The sequence below is a fragment of the Heloderma suspectum genome, chromosome 10 (genome assembly GCF_057233095.1).
Source record: "Heloderma suspectum isolate Gila_16-S chromosome 10, 16-S_ref, whole genome shotgun sequence".
In the NCBI taxonomy this organism is placed as follows: domain Eukaryota; kingdom Metazoa; phylum Chordata; class Lepidosauria; order Squamata; family Helodermatidae; genus Heloderma; species Heloderma suspectum.
Window position 1 is genome coordinate 19,340,820 of NC_139467.1, and position 14,975 is coordinate 19,355,794.

The 14,975-nt window shown below is 44.0% G+C and overlaps 1 protein-coding gene across 3 annotated transcripts in view; it reads left to right on the top strand.

Moving 5' to 3' along the window:
* Positions 1 to 1,219: 1,219 nt before the first annotated feature.
* Positions 1,220 to 14,975, top strand: part of LOC146337890 (sulfotransferase 2B1-like) — a 40,478-nt gene continuing 26,722 nt past the window's right edge. Inside the window, exons 1-3 of one of the 3 annotated variants that reach the window (XM_084815419.1) lie at positions 1,220 to 1,358; positions 7,005 to 7,190; positions 11,876 to 13,724. In XM_084815419.1, coding sequence (XP_084671545.1) covers positions 13,629 to 13,724 — 96 coding nt within the window. In that variant the 5' untranslated portion in view covers positions 1,220 to 1,358; positions 7,005 to 7,190; positions 11,876 to 13,628. Of the gene's footprint in view, positions 1,359 to 7,004; positions 7,191 to 11,875; positions 13,725 to 13,900; positions 14,009 to 14,975 lie in introns of those variants that run through there. The other 2 variants (XM_084815421.1, XM_084815420.1) reach the window with 2 other exon arrangements.

Below are 14,975 nucleotides of genomic sequence, written 5' to 3' on the forward strand. Positions count from 1 at the left end.
TTCATACACAGGGAACAACATTTGCCTGGTGTGTGGGTCACAGCCAAATCATATCTCTGTAGTTTGATCATCATTCATTGGATCCACAGTGTACAGTCATTCTGCTCTGGTTGGAAAGTAGACCTTTAACACCAACTGGTTTGTTAAGTGCTGCTTTAACATTTTCCAGGAGGCCTCCTCTTCTGAGTAACAGCATCATTTCTAAGTCCAAAATAGGCTAGAGGAATACCTTAAAATATAACTGTATTTTAGGAGCCTTTAAGAACCACTTGTGCAACAACCCACAGGCCTTTGGAACTGCTCAGGTCATGTGACAATTTAGGGCAAGTCCTCAAATTACTAACTCAATACTAAGGGAGTGTCACCAAAGTATGAACCCTTTCATTACAGTGAGGATCCCCCCAAGCCTCATACCAGGTTTGTGTATTAATGATGTCTCTTGTGGTGAGCTACTTGGATGCACAGAATGAAGGAATGAGGGGTAGCATCTGCAACAAAATACATCAGTTTGAATATCTGGAAAATGCAAGAAGTCTGCAGTGCTGTCTGGAGCTCTTGCAAGGAAGGGCAGGGTGCAAATGTATCAATTCACAATAAGATAACTGCTTCCACAGAGGATAAATTGTCTGGCTACTGCACCAGAACAGAAGTAACAACTGTACACTATTTCATGGAAAACAGATCATCCCAGGGTGCTTTACTCTGGCATAAGCCTGGAAGGCTTGGGGAGAAGGGTGTTGGAACGCCTACAACTTTTTGTGATGAACCCTTATATATATATAGACCAACAGACCATCTTGAGTGCCTAGGACTTGGGATCCCTTCTGAGACCCCTGTGTGGACCATATATCCCTGGTTTGAGATGCAATCTCCTCTGCCAGTTTAATCCTTTTTTCATAATAACTCACTGGTTTGAACTGGCCAGGTCTTTTGTCATGGACGTTTATCATGTGCTCATCATTCCCTACTCACGGTCATTTATAGGTTCTTTAGATGATGTCGCGACCCTCCAGTTTCACTTTTGTGTCGAAAGACCAATTTCCCTGACGTTTTTTTTAGGACAGGGAAAATTTAATTACACTGTGGTATTTATTTATACAACTGAAAGTCTTTTTAGTTGTGTATTTAAACAATTCTATGATATCACAGTGCCCCCTAGAGTTTATGTAGCATAAAAGCAGGAAAGGAAATTCTCTTCCTGTAGCGTTTGGATCTCAATTCTGTGACAAAACTGAAAGTAGATACAGCGGATAAACAGCCTCACATGGAAAAGCTCTGCAAGAGACTAATCCTCTCTCATGCCATCTTTACTGCAAGGAACTCTGCACATAGTCCGAAACCCAAGACTACTCAAGCAGGTAAAATGTAACAAGCTAAGTTAGACTCCCCCCCCCCCTTTTATTTAGATATCCATGTGTGACTGTGGTGCCTTCTCTTTGCTTTCTTTTTTTCCACTGTGGGAAGACCCCTTTACCAAATAAACTAGCTTTATATACATTGACAGTTGGCATCTTTGATTTAAAAAGGGTAATTTCTCTGGAAGTTCTTGCTAAAACCCTTCCCCATGTGCTAGAGGTGACAGTGGAACCCCTCCTTAAGTTGTCCCCTGTTGGACAACTTTTTCCCTGTTCCAAATATCCCCTTCCTGGGCAAGGTGACAGAGAGGGCAGTGGCCAGCCAGCAGCAGATGTGCTTGGAGGAAGTGGATTATCTAGACCTATTTCAATCTCTCTTTAGGCCTAGGTATGGCACTGAAACAGGCCTGCCTGCGTCAATCATTGACTTTAATTGGGAGAAAGACGGGGGGAGCGCTACCCTGTTGATTCTTCTGGATCTCTCAGCAGCATTCAACACATTTGGATACAACAAAAAGCTTCCTGTTTTGTGGATCTGGAAGCCCCAGGAAAGATGTGCATTATTCTTTGACCTGCATCCTGGTCAAAGATGCTTGTAGCTTTAGAGAAATAGACACTGATGGGCAGCTTTGAGTTGCACCCAGTTATGGAACATCCACTCTCAGGAAAGGTGGTTGCCCCCCACATTTCTGAGTGAGTTTTAGACAACTTTTAAAAACATATTTGTTAACTCAGACCCCTAGCCATCTTGACCAGTAGTCTGGGATTATACAAGGTCCAAAACCTCTGGAAGGCACTTAGGGTGGTTCAGCCTGAGTGGAAGCTGTGCTATTGTGACTTTTTTTACAGGACACCATTACAAAAAGAGGAATCCATAGGTACAGAATGACTCTTCCTACTCTCCATTATATTCATCAATGCAACAAAACTTGGACGAACCTCTTTAATAGTTCACATCTGTTCCAATCTGGAAACTAGAAGGAGGGAAATCAAGAAGGAAGTTAGGCAGAAATACAGCTTGATTTCTTTTTCCCAGTTCATCCTTAGTGCAGTACAGTGAGAGCTGGTGTTATGGGGGATGTGAGTTCTGTTGTGTGTGTGCATGTGTTGATTTGGATTGGAGATGTGGTGCTGTGGAAGGTAGGGTTAGCCCTTTACCCCACACACCACAGCCTGTTGGGTTATATCAATGAAGCCAGGCCAAAAAGGGTGGTGAACAAAACAGAACTTTGTAATGATGATCTGTCAAGAACAGCAGGGCTTGCATAGCTTGGTATGGGTGAATCAGTCTATTTCTAGTCCTTGTCAGTTTCCCACATATTCAGTCATAAGTCCGTTTTGTCCAATTTCCACATCACTCTGAATTTTAAAAAGAAGCATGACAATTTACATTTATTTTCATATGCATGTCCCCCTAGCATTTTTTGTATACAACTTTCCCTAATATCCCTTTTTCTGTGTGTGTGTTTTGTACTCAACTTTCCCAAATATCTGCATTTTATATGCAATTATTGAGTTGAAAACTGCATTGTAAAATCTGGAGAAATGCACAATCTGATGGATAATTGTGTTCTGATCCCCATATTAGTTTGGGAAGCAAGAATTAGGTCAGCACACTTAAAAATGAGGACCAAACATAATTCTCCCTTATCCCTATATTTGAATACCTCAGTTCCAGGCATAGCATCACCTTTGGTTGGAATAGGAACCCATTGGAATAAGCTCCCCCATTACACAGCTGTGGTCCAAATGGACCACTCAACCGGCTTTTATTGGCTTGGTGGGGGCATTGAACGTATCTGTCCCCTCTTCATGGCTAAAACCTTCTAAAGGTGATTTTTCCAGGAAAAGGTGCAGAAGGAAAGAGTTAACCTCCTCCCACAAGTACCAGAGGCCTGATCCAAATCGCAGCCCCTCCCAAGGATGCTTTTAATGAAAGAAAAAGTGGATGGAAGATCTGGGCATGGATCTCTTGTGTCACATGTCATTTGGACATAAGATGATGAGCTGGAAAGCCAACCAGATGAAATCTCATCTCAGTCAGAAAATTGCTAGGTGGCCTTCAATCCTATACATTATCATCATCATCATTATTTGTAGTAGTTTATTAAATTTCTAAGATGACTTTCTAAAAAAAGAGAGACTCAAAGCATCTTACAACAAAATAAAAATATACACAATTTAAAACAGCTAAAACAATTTCCACTAGAGTACCACCACTCCATAAAAAAAATCTTAAACATCCATGGCAGCCATGAGCTATTCAACTGCTGCATTAAGGAGCTCATCATATGCCATCAAACGCCTGAGAATAAAGTCTTAACCTGGCGCTGCAATGATGACACTGTTGGCACCAGGCAGGCTTTGCTGGGGGAGCACTCTACAATTGGAGTGGGGGGCACCACCAGAGAGATCCTCTCCCTTGTTGCCTTCCTCTGAAACTCCCCTTGGAGGAGAACTGTTCTTTCCAGCCTCGGCCACAACCATTTGCAAAATGGCGGGATGATAATACTAGACTCCCTTTAAGGGTTAATGGAAGGATTACGTAACAATGTATGCAAAGTGCATTGGGCATGAGAAATGTTTAGCGAAAACAGTAACATATTCTAGGCTGGGGCAAAGATTAAATCGCAGATGTCATAGTGCTGTAGGGAAAGCTACAGAAATGGAACAGAGATGAGAGGCAGACGGTTTTAGAGGAAGTGAGATTGGCTGGATTCTGAGGTGAGTAGAGGGCCCACTTTGAGGAAAGGGGTTAAATATCCAATCCAATAGTGTTGTGTCTGTTTACCAGAGCTAGTCCAAGGTCCTTTGCTGCCAGAGGCAAAGGGCAAGTCCTCTGGCGCTCCCCCGCCAATTTCACATAGAAAAGCCAAATGGACTGGCATTTGAATCTTACTTCAATGCTGGCAATAGGACAGTATTCTCCACCACACCCAAGAGCAGCAGGCTAGCTTAGAGGATGCAGAGCAGACTGCATGGCACACACAGCTCTGTCTTCCAACACCTTGCCGCTGCCCCTCAGAATCTGTTGCCTGAGGTGGACACTTCACTCTCCCTAAAGGTAGGGCCGGCTCTACCATTTACCTTACCCTGTGAATTTAAGAGCTGCACCACAGTCGGAAATGCGACTGCATCAGACACATCATTGCATCACTATGCTAGAAAAGGCTTCATACATCAAATTTTGGCAGTTTTTAAAGGAGTGGGAGCCCTGCCAGGAAAAGGTGTCAATCCAAGAGGCAAAACGCAAATAATCTCTTTCTGTCTCTATAGCTCCCTTCATGCACTGATTGTGTGAAGCACCTCCATGCAATGAAAGGGACAATGGGGGTTTACCACTGACCCTGCTCGTAGGTTTGAGAGCTTTGGCTATTGGGCGGTATAAAAATGAAATAAATAAATAAATAAGGTTTGCAGACCCCCTGGGCCTCCCTCTGATGTCCACACACTGAGGGTTGACTTCTGCAGGGCGGAAACCGAGTCTGGGAACTTTCCCTGGGAGTTGGAACCCAGCACAAACGGAGTTCTAGTTAGGGCTGGATGGATTCCCGCCCCCCCCAGCTTCGCCTGATTTTGGTTAGATCTACACCAGTGCTCTTTATGGGCGTTGAAGTGCACTGATAACTGTTGGGGCACATTTCACACTCCTTATGCTGCTTTCCTAGCATTATTTCCTGCTTTTTATTCCATATTATCCCAAAATACTGCAACAGAAGTCATTGTGTGTGCTATGAGGTATAAATGCGCAAGAAGGATATAGCATCACGATGATGGGATTGTATTGATATGACACGAGGTGTAGATCTGGTATTTGTCTTGGGTTGGTGGGAGAATATTGGCAGTGTAGTGGTGAGAGTGACGGACTGGGAGCCGGGAGATCCGGGTTCTAGTCCCCACTTGGCCATGGAAGCTCACTGGGTGACTTTGGGCCAGTCACAGACTCTCAGCCCAACCTTTAGGAACCCAAGGTGGCTTACATTATCCTCCTCCTCTCCATTTTATCCTCACAACAACAACCCTGTGAGGTAGGTAGGGCTGAGAGTCATTGACTGGCCCAAAGTCACCCAGTGAGCTTCATGGCCAAGTGAGTGGGGACTAGAACCCGGATCTCTTGGATCCCAGTCCAGCACTCTCACCACTACATCACACTGGGTCTCAGGGGTCAGTAATTTATCAGGGGAAAGATATAGGAAGGAACTGTCCTCAAAAGTTATGAGAGTTGGAAGGGAGGGCGTGCTGTATTCTACACCTTCCACATATGTTTGAAACAAGCCAGTTCGGAGACTTAAGCTGGTTTGTTGAAACAAATCATAGTTAATATTAACCATAGCTTAGGGATCAGACAACTATGGTTCATTCGGATGACTATGATTTGTTTGGATGACTATGATTGTCCAGACGACTGTGATCTGTTTGAAAGAAGGATTATTTACCTCAGATAAGAGGGTTATTTTCAGCTGTGTTCTAGCAGAAAATGTCCTGAGGAGGTTCTGGTGAAGTCATGACATGGGATATAACCTGGAGATCTTGTAGCTGATGATCATAGAAGGGATTTTTGGCTACAGCATAAACAAACAAAAATGTTTTGCTTATTCAAAAACATGAATAACATTTTCATTTTTTTAAATGTATAATTGTAAAATATAGTTACTCATATGTTATGAGTTCTACTGGCATTGCCCATGGTTTAACTTGTTATTTGGGGGAACTTCTCCTTTGTATTTGTCACGTCCTTTCGATCTCTGCCACTTTTCCAGTGCCCTTTGGTTCCTGGTTTGACCAGGTAAAGGACTGGATGGAGATGAAGGACAAACCCAACTGCTTTTTCATCAAGAGCTGCAGTAGGTATGGTTTGACCTTTGGCTGTATTCACACACCCATAGTTACCTCAGCTTATGAAATCACCGTCTTTCCATTTTAAAAATTACTGACATCTTGGGCCGAGTGCCTCTGAGCATGTATAGAATTATTTCTCTAAGAACAGAGTGTTGGGTTCTTTAAAGGATAAAGTTGTCCATATAATGCACCGAGTACCATTCCTTTGAGAAGGGAATGCTTCTTGAAATGGGTGAACTGCATGCTGGGAGTTGTATTTAAAGGCATGAATTGGAGCTGGGAGGAAGAGAAAGTGAAGGGTGAAGTCAGGGTGGTTGGAGAGTGACTGAGTTAGTTTCAGTGACTACCCTGAAATAAATACAATTCAGATACTTGTCTCTGGTGTCTTGGAAATTTATACAATATAACAGCTTCCTTATCTGTGTAGATGTTCCCCAGAAACACGTCTTGTGCAAAGTCTCCTGGCTAGGGTGTCAGATGTTCCCTGGGTGCTGTGTTGGCTGAGAAGCAGCCTGGGAAAAGAAGGCAGGGAGTCATTTGATTGACAAGGAGAGGCCAGGATCTCACTTTTATTTTATTTTATTATTTTATTATTTTATTATTTATTAAATTTATTAATTGCCCATCTGGCTGGTCACTTCTCTGCACCATGGTGGCTGAGAAGGCAACATACATCATGGCAGCAGTCTTACCAAGTGCATCCTCTAATCCCCTCTGTGGGCCTCTAGTCAAGTGGAAGATGTCCACATGGCAGCACACTGTGCAAATTCCCATTCCTAGCACTTGTCATTTACTTCTGTCATTCCCCAGGACTTGAGAGGTAGTGTGGAGAGGAGCTGCGGCTTCCTTGGTAAGGAATTGAACATCCAGCAAATCAGTTCTGTGGTGGAAAATGCCTCCAGTCCTTCCAGAAGATGAGGGAGAATAAGATGTCCAACTTCCCCCAAAAGCTCGGCAGTTTTATAGATCATAAGAAAGGACAATATCTGAGGAAAGGTACAAACAGGCCGCATGGGGTGTCAATTGCTGGTTTGTGTGTGTGCACGCATATGTGTGCATTTGCTTGAGCTCAGATGGCAACAAGTTGGAAGAATCGTGATGGGGAGAGCTTTTCTACACAAGTCATGTATTGAGCACTCATCATTCCCTACTCACAGTTGTTTACAGGTTCTTTAGATGACATCATAGCCCTCCAGTTTCACTTCTGTGACTAAAGAGCACTTTCGGTGAGGTTTTTTTTTTAGAGCAGGGAAAATATGGTATGTATTTGTAAAAGTGAAAGAACATGCTTTTTCCACTTATGTATTTGTGCTATTCCACTATACCACAGTGCCACCTAGAGGTGATATAGAGGAAACACAGGAAAGGAAATGCTGTTCCTGTAGAGCTAGGATCTCAGTTCTCAGACAAAACTGAAAGTAGATACAGCACATTAGCAGCCTCATGTAGAAAAGCTCTAAGGACGTTATCTTGAGCCAGTAATTTTTTTTACTCAAAGGTTGTGATTGTACTTTGCCTTTAGTGTTCATGTAACCAACAGAAGTTCAACAGGGAATGCTTTCTCCATCACTGCATCTGCATTGTCTAGAAAGCCTGAGGGTAATCCCAACAGGACCAGAGAATCTGAGTTTCCATAGTGCATGGATGGCTGGGGAACCCTGGCAGATGCAGGACATTTTCTGTGTAAACGTGTGTAGGATTGCATCCTAAATTAGCAAAATGGGGAAATCATAGTAACTACGAGTTTTATTGGGCATGGCTTCAAAAAGGGAAGGGAGAGAATGGACTTGAGCTTCTTGAGCCCTTCCCAGGCATTCTCCCTATGTACAGGCAGGGCCAGAAATATTGGAATAAGGATAACTGTTTTGGCAGTTGGCCTCTGTACACCACCACATTGAAGTTGAAAGGAAACACACCCAGATGGGAGCGAAGTCAGGACTTTCAGCTGTAATTCAAGGGGTTTGACAAAAGTGGGGCACTAACCATTCAGGAAGTATAGCCAGTGGCATACACACACACCCATCGTTGGTGGTCATAAGTAATGGAACGAATGGCTGACAAGCAGCTGCATGGCCAGGTGTGGCCTGTTTCCTGGGTATCCCATGACCCATCAAGCAGATGAAAGGCCTGTAGGTGGTTCTGAGTGTTACATTTGCATTTGGTAGCTGTTCCCTGGAACTCCCAACATGAGGTCCAAAGAGGTGTCCGTGCGAGTGAAGGAGGCCATCATTAGGCTGAGGAAACGAAATAAACCCATCAGAGAGATAGCAAAAAGAGTGGGAGTGGCCAACGCAACAGTTTGGAACATCCTGAAAAAGAAGGAATTAACAGGCAAGCTCAGCAACAGCAAAAGGCCTGGAATACCACGGAAGACAACTAAAGGGGATGACCGCAGAATTCTGCTCATGGTGAAGAGGAACCCTTTCACAACATCTAGCCGGATCAAGAATGCTCTTGCAGAGGTAGGCATGTCATTGTCAACATCTACAGTCAAGAGACGCCTTTATGAATGTAAATACAGAGGCTTCACAACAAGGTGCAAACCACTGGTAATGCTCAAGAACAGGCAGGCCAGATTAGCCTTTGCCAGCAAACACCTAAAAAAGCCTGCCCAGTTCTGGAATAAGATTCTTTGGACTGATGAAACCAAGATTAACTTGTACCAGAATGATGGGAAAAGTAGGGAGAAGAAAAGGAACAGCTCACGATCCAAAGCATACCACATCATCTGTCAAACATGGTGGAGGCAGTGTTATGGCATGGGCATGTATGGCTGCCAATGGAACCGGGTCACTGATGACCTGGCTGCTGATAAAAGCAGTAGGATGAATTCTGAAGTGTAGAGGGCTATACTTTCTGCTCAGATTCAGCCGAATGCTGCCAAACTGATAGGACGCCGCTTCATATTGCAGATGGATAATGACCTGAAACATACAGCAAAAGCTACCCAAGGGTTTCTCAGGGCAAAGAAGTGGGATGTTCTTCAATGGCCAAGTCTGTCACCTGATCTCAACCCAATAGAGCATGCTTTTCACTTACTGAAGACAAGATTGAAGGCAGAAAGACCCACAAACAAGCAGCAGCTGAAGGCAGCTGCAGTAAAGGCCTGGCAAAGCATCTCGAGGGAGGAAACTCCGCATTTGGTCATGTCCAAGGGTTCCAGACTTCAGGCAGTCATTGACTGCAAAGGATTTTCATGCAGGTATTAAAGGCGATCTGTAAGTTTGAAATGATGTTGGTTTGTTCCATTACTTATGAGCCACCAATGATGGGGTGGTGGTGTATGCCACTGGCTGTACTTCCTGAATGGTTAGTGCCCACTTTTGTCAAACCCCTTGGATTACAGCTGAAAGTCCTGACCTCGCTCCCATCTGGGTGTGTTTCCTTTCAACTTCGATGTGGTGGTGTACAGAGGCCAACTGCCAAAACAGTTATCCTTGTTCCAATATTTCTGGCCCTGACTGTAGAATGAATCCATGTTGGCAGTCTCTGCCCCTGACCTATACACATTTCATAAGTATTTCCTTGGGGACATGACTGGGAGACTTTGTTCATGCATAGGTTCACTTCATATGAACCAATGTGCTGTCAAGGGCTCCTTGGAGGGCTCTCAGTCTAATCCAGTAGCCAAGTCCGGACACAGACAAAGGGATTCCTTTCAAAGCTTTATTCTTCTTTTACAACTTAACAGCTCTACAGGTAGCAACTAGATCTGAGCAGCAGCATCCCTATGCCCTAAGTTAGAACAGTTGGTCCCTGTTTGAAGGGCAATTACTGGCAGACCCCTGAATATAAGGACTAGGGAGAATCCCTCCCCTTTTCCCTTGGATCCTCTGGGCGCAACCGTTCTTTGAGCGCGAACCATTTGGCGCCGCTCTCTGCATCTGCGCCGCGCATCCCCCCCAGTCTGCTATCTGTGCTGAGTCACTCCCTGGACTGCTTTCTAAACTAGGAATGTGGGTGGGAGGAGGCTCCGTCAGCTGTTGGTCCTGGGAAAAAAGGAGCGCGCTCCTCTCCCGAAGGAGCAACTGCTCTTCCTCAGCATCAGAACTACTCTGGGATTCTATGGGCTCAGTATCCACCCTGACATGCGTGTTGGTTGGGGGCCGCTCCTGCCCCCACATGCATACTTCTGGTCTACATGGTTACAGTGACTGGGTTCGCACAATATACTAACCCACACTCAGTGGTTGAGTGCGGGTTGTTTGTTGAACCACGAGCTAGTGTGTTGTCTGAACCCAGGACATTTTCCACAGGGAGGCTTGTCAACCATGCAGTGTTGTTCATTTTTCTCGAATAAGCCACCTTGAGAACCCATGGTTTGTTGTTGGGTTGTTCAGGGTGGTTAACAAGCCGCCCTGCACAAAATATCCTGGGTTCAGACAGCACGCTAACCCACAATTAAACAAACAACCCACGGTTCAACAACAACCCACACTCAACCACTGAGTGTGGGTTCACGTGTTGCGTGAACAGCCCCAGTATCTGGGGAAAAAAGCTGGAGTCTCATCCATAATTGATCTTGCGTGTCTCCTCCATGGGGAGATGCTCAAGTTCTCTGAGGGACAGGCTACCTTTTGGATGAGACGGATCCCCCCTTCAGGTGTCCAAAATGAACATCCCTGGCCTGCAGTGGAACATTCAGAACTTTGCACATTGAGGTCTGAAGCTCCCTCCTGCAGGGAGGGGGACATTATTGCAGAGGGATTGCATCCACCGGCCTAATGCCCTCTTTGCACATTCATTTTGAACAGGAGGTGGATGCCTGTTGTGCTTCCTGTCCCCCAACCTGCTTACTATCATGTATGATAAACTGTATGAGACAAGGAGACATATTATTAGTATTTTACTTATTTATTTTATTTGTACCCCACCTTGCTACCCCAAAATAGCACGCAACAGACAGAAGCAATTAAAATGGACTGAAACAATGAAACTCCCCAGTGAGGCCTGCCTGGCACCGTTATCTTTTTGGCGCCAGCTTAGGACCTTCCTTTACTCCCAGGCATTTGACAGCATATGATAGGTTTTTAATCAGGTCATGGAATATTGTTTGGATGTGTGTGTGTGTGTGTGTATGTGTGCCTGCTGCCTGTTTATATGTTTTGTTTTTTAATTTATTATTATATTTCTATAGCGCCCCATAGCCGAAGCTCTCTGGGTGGTTCACAAAAATTAAAAACCATTAAAATACATTATATAAAATATAAAACCATTCACGTAATTATATAGAACAAATAACACACACACAACAACAACTTATATCTAAAACAAAAGCAATCAGCCAGAGACAATCAAGAGACTCATTATACGCTGCCAAATGCCTGAGACAAGAGGGCAGTTTTAACCTGGTGCCGAAAATATGATAATGTTGGTGCCAGGCGGGCCTCGTCAGGGAGATTATTCCATAAACAGGGAGCCACCACTGAGGAGGCCCTTTCCCTTGCTTGGAGCTAAACTGTTTTATATTATGCACAATATTGTATTTTTAAAGGTTTTTCATCTCTGGAAACCACCCAGAGAGCTTTGGCTGTTGGGTGGTATAGAAATGTAATGAATGAATGAATGAATGAATGACAAGAGAGATAGGAGTGCATAAGAGAAATATTTAAATCAGGGGATATTAATTGCTGTGTGGCAGTTCATCTTTCTTTTGGTTATTAGTTCCTCTTGTGTTTCAGGAATGTTCGGAGACTGGAAGAACCACCTGACTGGCACAGAGTGAGCAGTTTGACTGTGTTTATCAGGAGAAGATGTGGAGTGTGGGGGTGACCTTCCCATGGAACTTAAGAATGCCAGTCTGTTCTTCTTGCTGATCTGAATTGTTACACTCCCTAGATGTCATCTGAAGGAAGTCTCTGCTTCTGAGAACCAAACTACATGTTACGATGGAGATGTGTATAAAATAAACTTGTTGCAAGTGGGAGGCCCAGTCACAATGGCAACTGTGCATGGGAGAAGGGTTCTCTCTATCTTTTCCTTTGTGCCATTTTCCTGATAAAAATTGCACCCCACAGTGGAGCATGTGCTTTCCATGTGTCTTCAGGGTCTCTAAAGGGACTCACAGCAAAGGCCTTGTCCAGGGACAATTAACACTTTAATTTCTTAATTAAAACAATAATAATGCACATGTAATAATTTTACATGCATAACAGTTCAGTTATCACTAAAACAATAAAACAGAGCACAGCCGTCCCATCCCAAAGTTCTGTCTTTAGCTTGGGTCCACAACAAAAATATAAATAAAGCTTCTCTCTGAAGCTTGATTTTACTGCTGGCTGAAGAAAGAAAACAGTCTCTACTCAGTTCATTTCAGCTCCACAGCAATCTTCTCAAGCTGGATGAGCCCAATAATGCAGGAACAAGCTTTGCAAACAGTACTGTCTCAAGGATTCAGGGCCTTACAGAGAGGAGAAAGCAAGCTTCTTCCTAACTGTGATGAGGTAACTGCCCATAATGGTGGTCACTCCCCATCTCACTCCCTCACTCATACAATCATAGATTCATAGAAGAGTAGGGTTGGAAGGGGCCTATAAGACCATTGAGTCCAACCCGCTGCTCAATGCAAGAATTTAAGTCAAAGCATCCCCGACAGATGGCTGTCCAGCTTCATCTTGAATGCCTCCAGTGTGGGAGAGCTCACCACCTCCCTAGATAATTGGTTCCATTGTCATCCTGCTCTAACAGTCAGGAAGTTTTTCCTGATGTTCAGATGGATTCTGGCTTCCTGAGCATGTGCAGGCATATTCCCCCTCCAAAATTCTTAAAGGGAAAACTTACCAATGGGTTACACATGAAGAGAGGCATCTCCTCTCCAAAACCCTAAAGAACTGTTGCCCTTCAGTGGAGACGATCCTGAGTCAGATAGGCCAATGGCTGGTCTTGGTATCAGGCAGGTTTCTATTTATGCAGGCTGTGTCATCAATGCTTCTGCATATATCTCCCTTGGGGCACGTAACAGCTTTGGGGGCTATTTTCATTGGGAAAATGGCACAAGGGAATGGGTTAAACCCCTAAGATTGATTCTGATGGAATTAACTTTCAAGAAAGCGTGCGTAAGACTGCAGCCTCATTTTAATTTCCAGTTTGTGGTTCATTTATGATTTGTATGTGAAAAATGCCGTGCCTTCACCGCAAGGATCTGTCATTGAGATAGGAAGAGCGTTTTGTCTGTGTGGAGGCCCCCTCCCCCACGCCGTGCCCCCTCTGGCACAGCCAATATAATCGTGTATTTTTTTAACAACCTCATGAATTGATACAACATTTTCCATGCACAATCTATAGTTGCGGTTCCTTGCCAGTAGATGGCATCATGTCAATAGTGTTTTGCCTGTAGAGAGTGAGTAGATGGCATTATGTCAATAGTGTTTTATATGCAGAGTGAGTAGGGATGTCAAGGAAATCTGCAACGGAATCAGATGAGTTCAGATTTCTATGAATCTCACCCACAAATTCTGCAGTGGACTGCCTTTTCCTGAGTTGCATGGATTCCATGGACTTGCGGACTGTCCCCCCATCCCCAACTTTATGGTATGTTGTGCAAATTTAGTCATAGAAAATACATTAAAAAAAACCTGCCTGTCCTATAAAGCCCTATACGGCTTGGGTCCAGGTTATCTGAAAGACCATATTCTCCCCTATGAGCCTACTGGTGCCCTGAGATCTTCAGGGGAGGCCCTTCTCGTGGTCCTGCCACCAACACAGCCACATCTGGTGGGAACGCGGGAGAGGGCCTTCTCAGTGGCTGCCCCAAGGCTCTGGAACCCCCTTCCTAGGGAGGAGAGAGCGGCACCCTCCTTGATATGCTTTTGCAGGCATGTAAAAACTTTTTTGTTCTGGCAGGCCTTTGGGGATAGCTAGTCTGGACCTGTGAGAATATGACGGATGGATACTATGGTTATATTTCTTGTTGTCTTTTAACATTTTGATATTTTATTTGATTTTAATATTATTGATGATTTAATTATATTTTAAACTTTTGTATACTTCTATTTATAGGTTTTAACTGTGCAAGTTTTAATGTAAAACCGCCTTGAGTCCAGTATTGGGAAAAAGATGGGATATAACAACAACAACAACAACAAAAATAATAATAATATGTCCCATATCAAAGGATTAGTATTAAGCCTCCCCCCCACTCTACCTCCAGTATCAGAGGCAGTAAGCCTATGTACACCAGTTGCTGGGGAACATGGGTGGGAGGGTGATGTTGCACTCATGTCCTGCTTGTGGGTTTCTCATGGGTGACTGGTTGGCCACTTTGTGAGCAGATTGTTGGACTAGATGGACCCTTGGGCGGATCCAGCATGGCCCTTCTTATGTTCTTATGTTCTTAAGGCATATCTGCATGAATCCTGATAAAAAATGAAGTGCAATGAATTTCTCATACATCCCTAATTTTTAGATCGTAATCCTATTGTTTTAATCTGCATATAGTGCTTAGAAAATTCTAGGCACTATATAAATGAAAAAGATGAGGAAGAGAAGGAGGAAGAAGAAGTAATGATGTAATTAGATCAAATCTCCTCTGGTTCCCCAACTGGAACAACCGTGGACGTTTAAAGGTTCTGTCCAGTATTACCTACACTGACAAGCTGTGGGACATTCTAAACTAGCCTTCCTCAACCTGGCACCCTCCAGATGTGTCAGACTACAAATCCCATAATCCCCAGCCAACATAGGGAGATGTAGTCTAACACATCTGGAGGGTGCCAGGTTGAGGAAAGCTGTTCTTCAATACCTTCTTTATCTTAAACTTCATATTGGGGATTATCAGTTTTC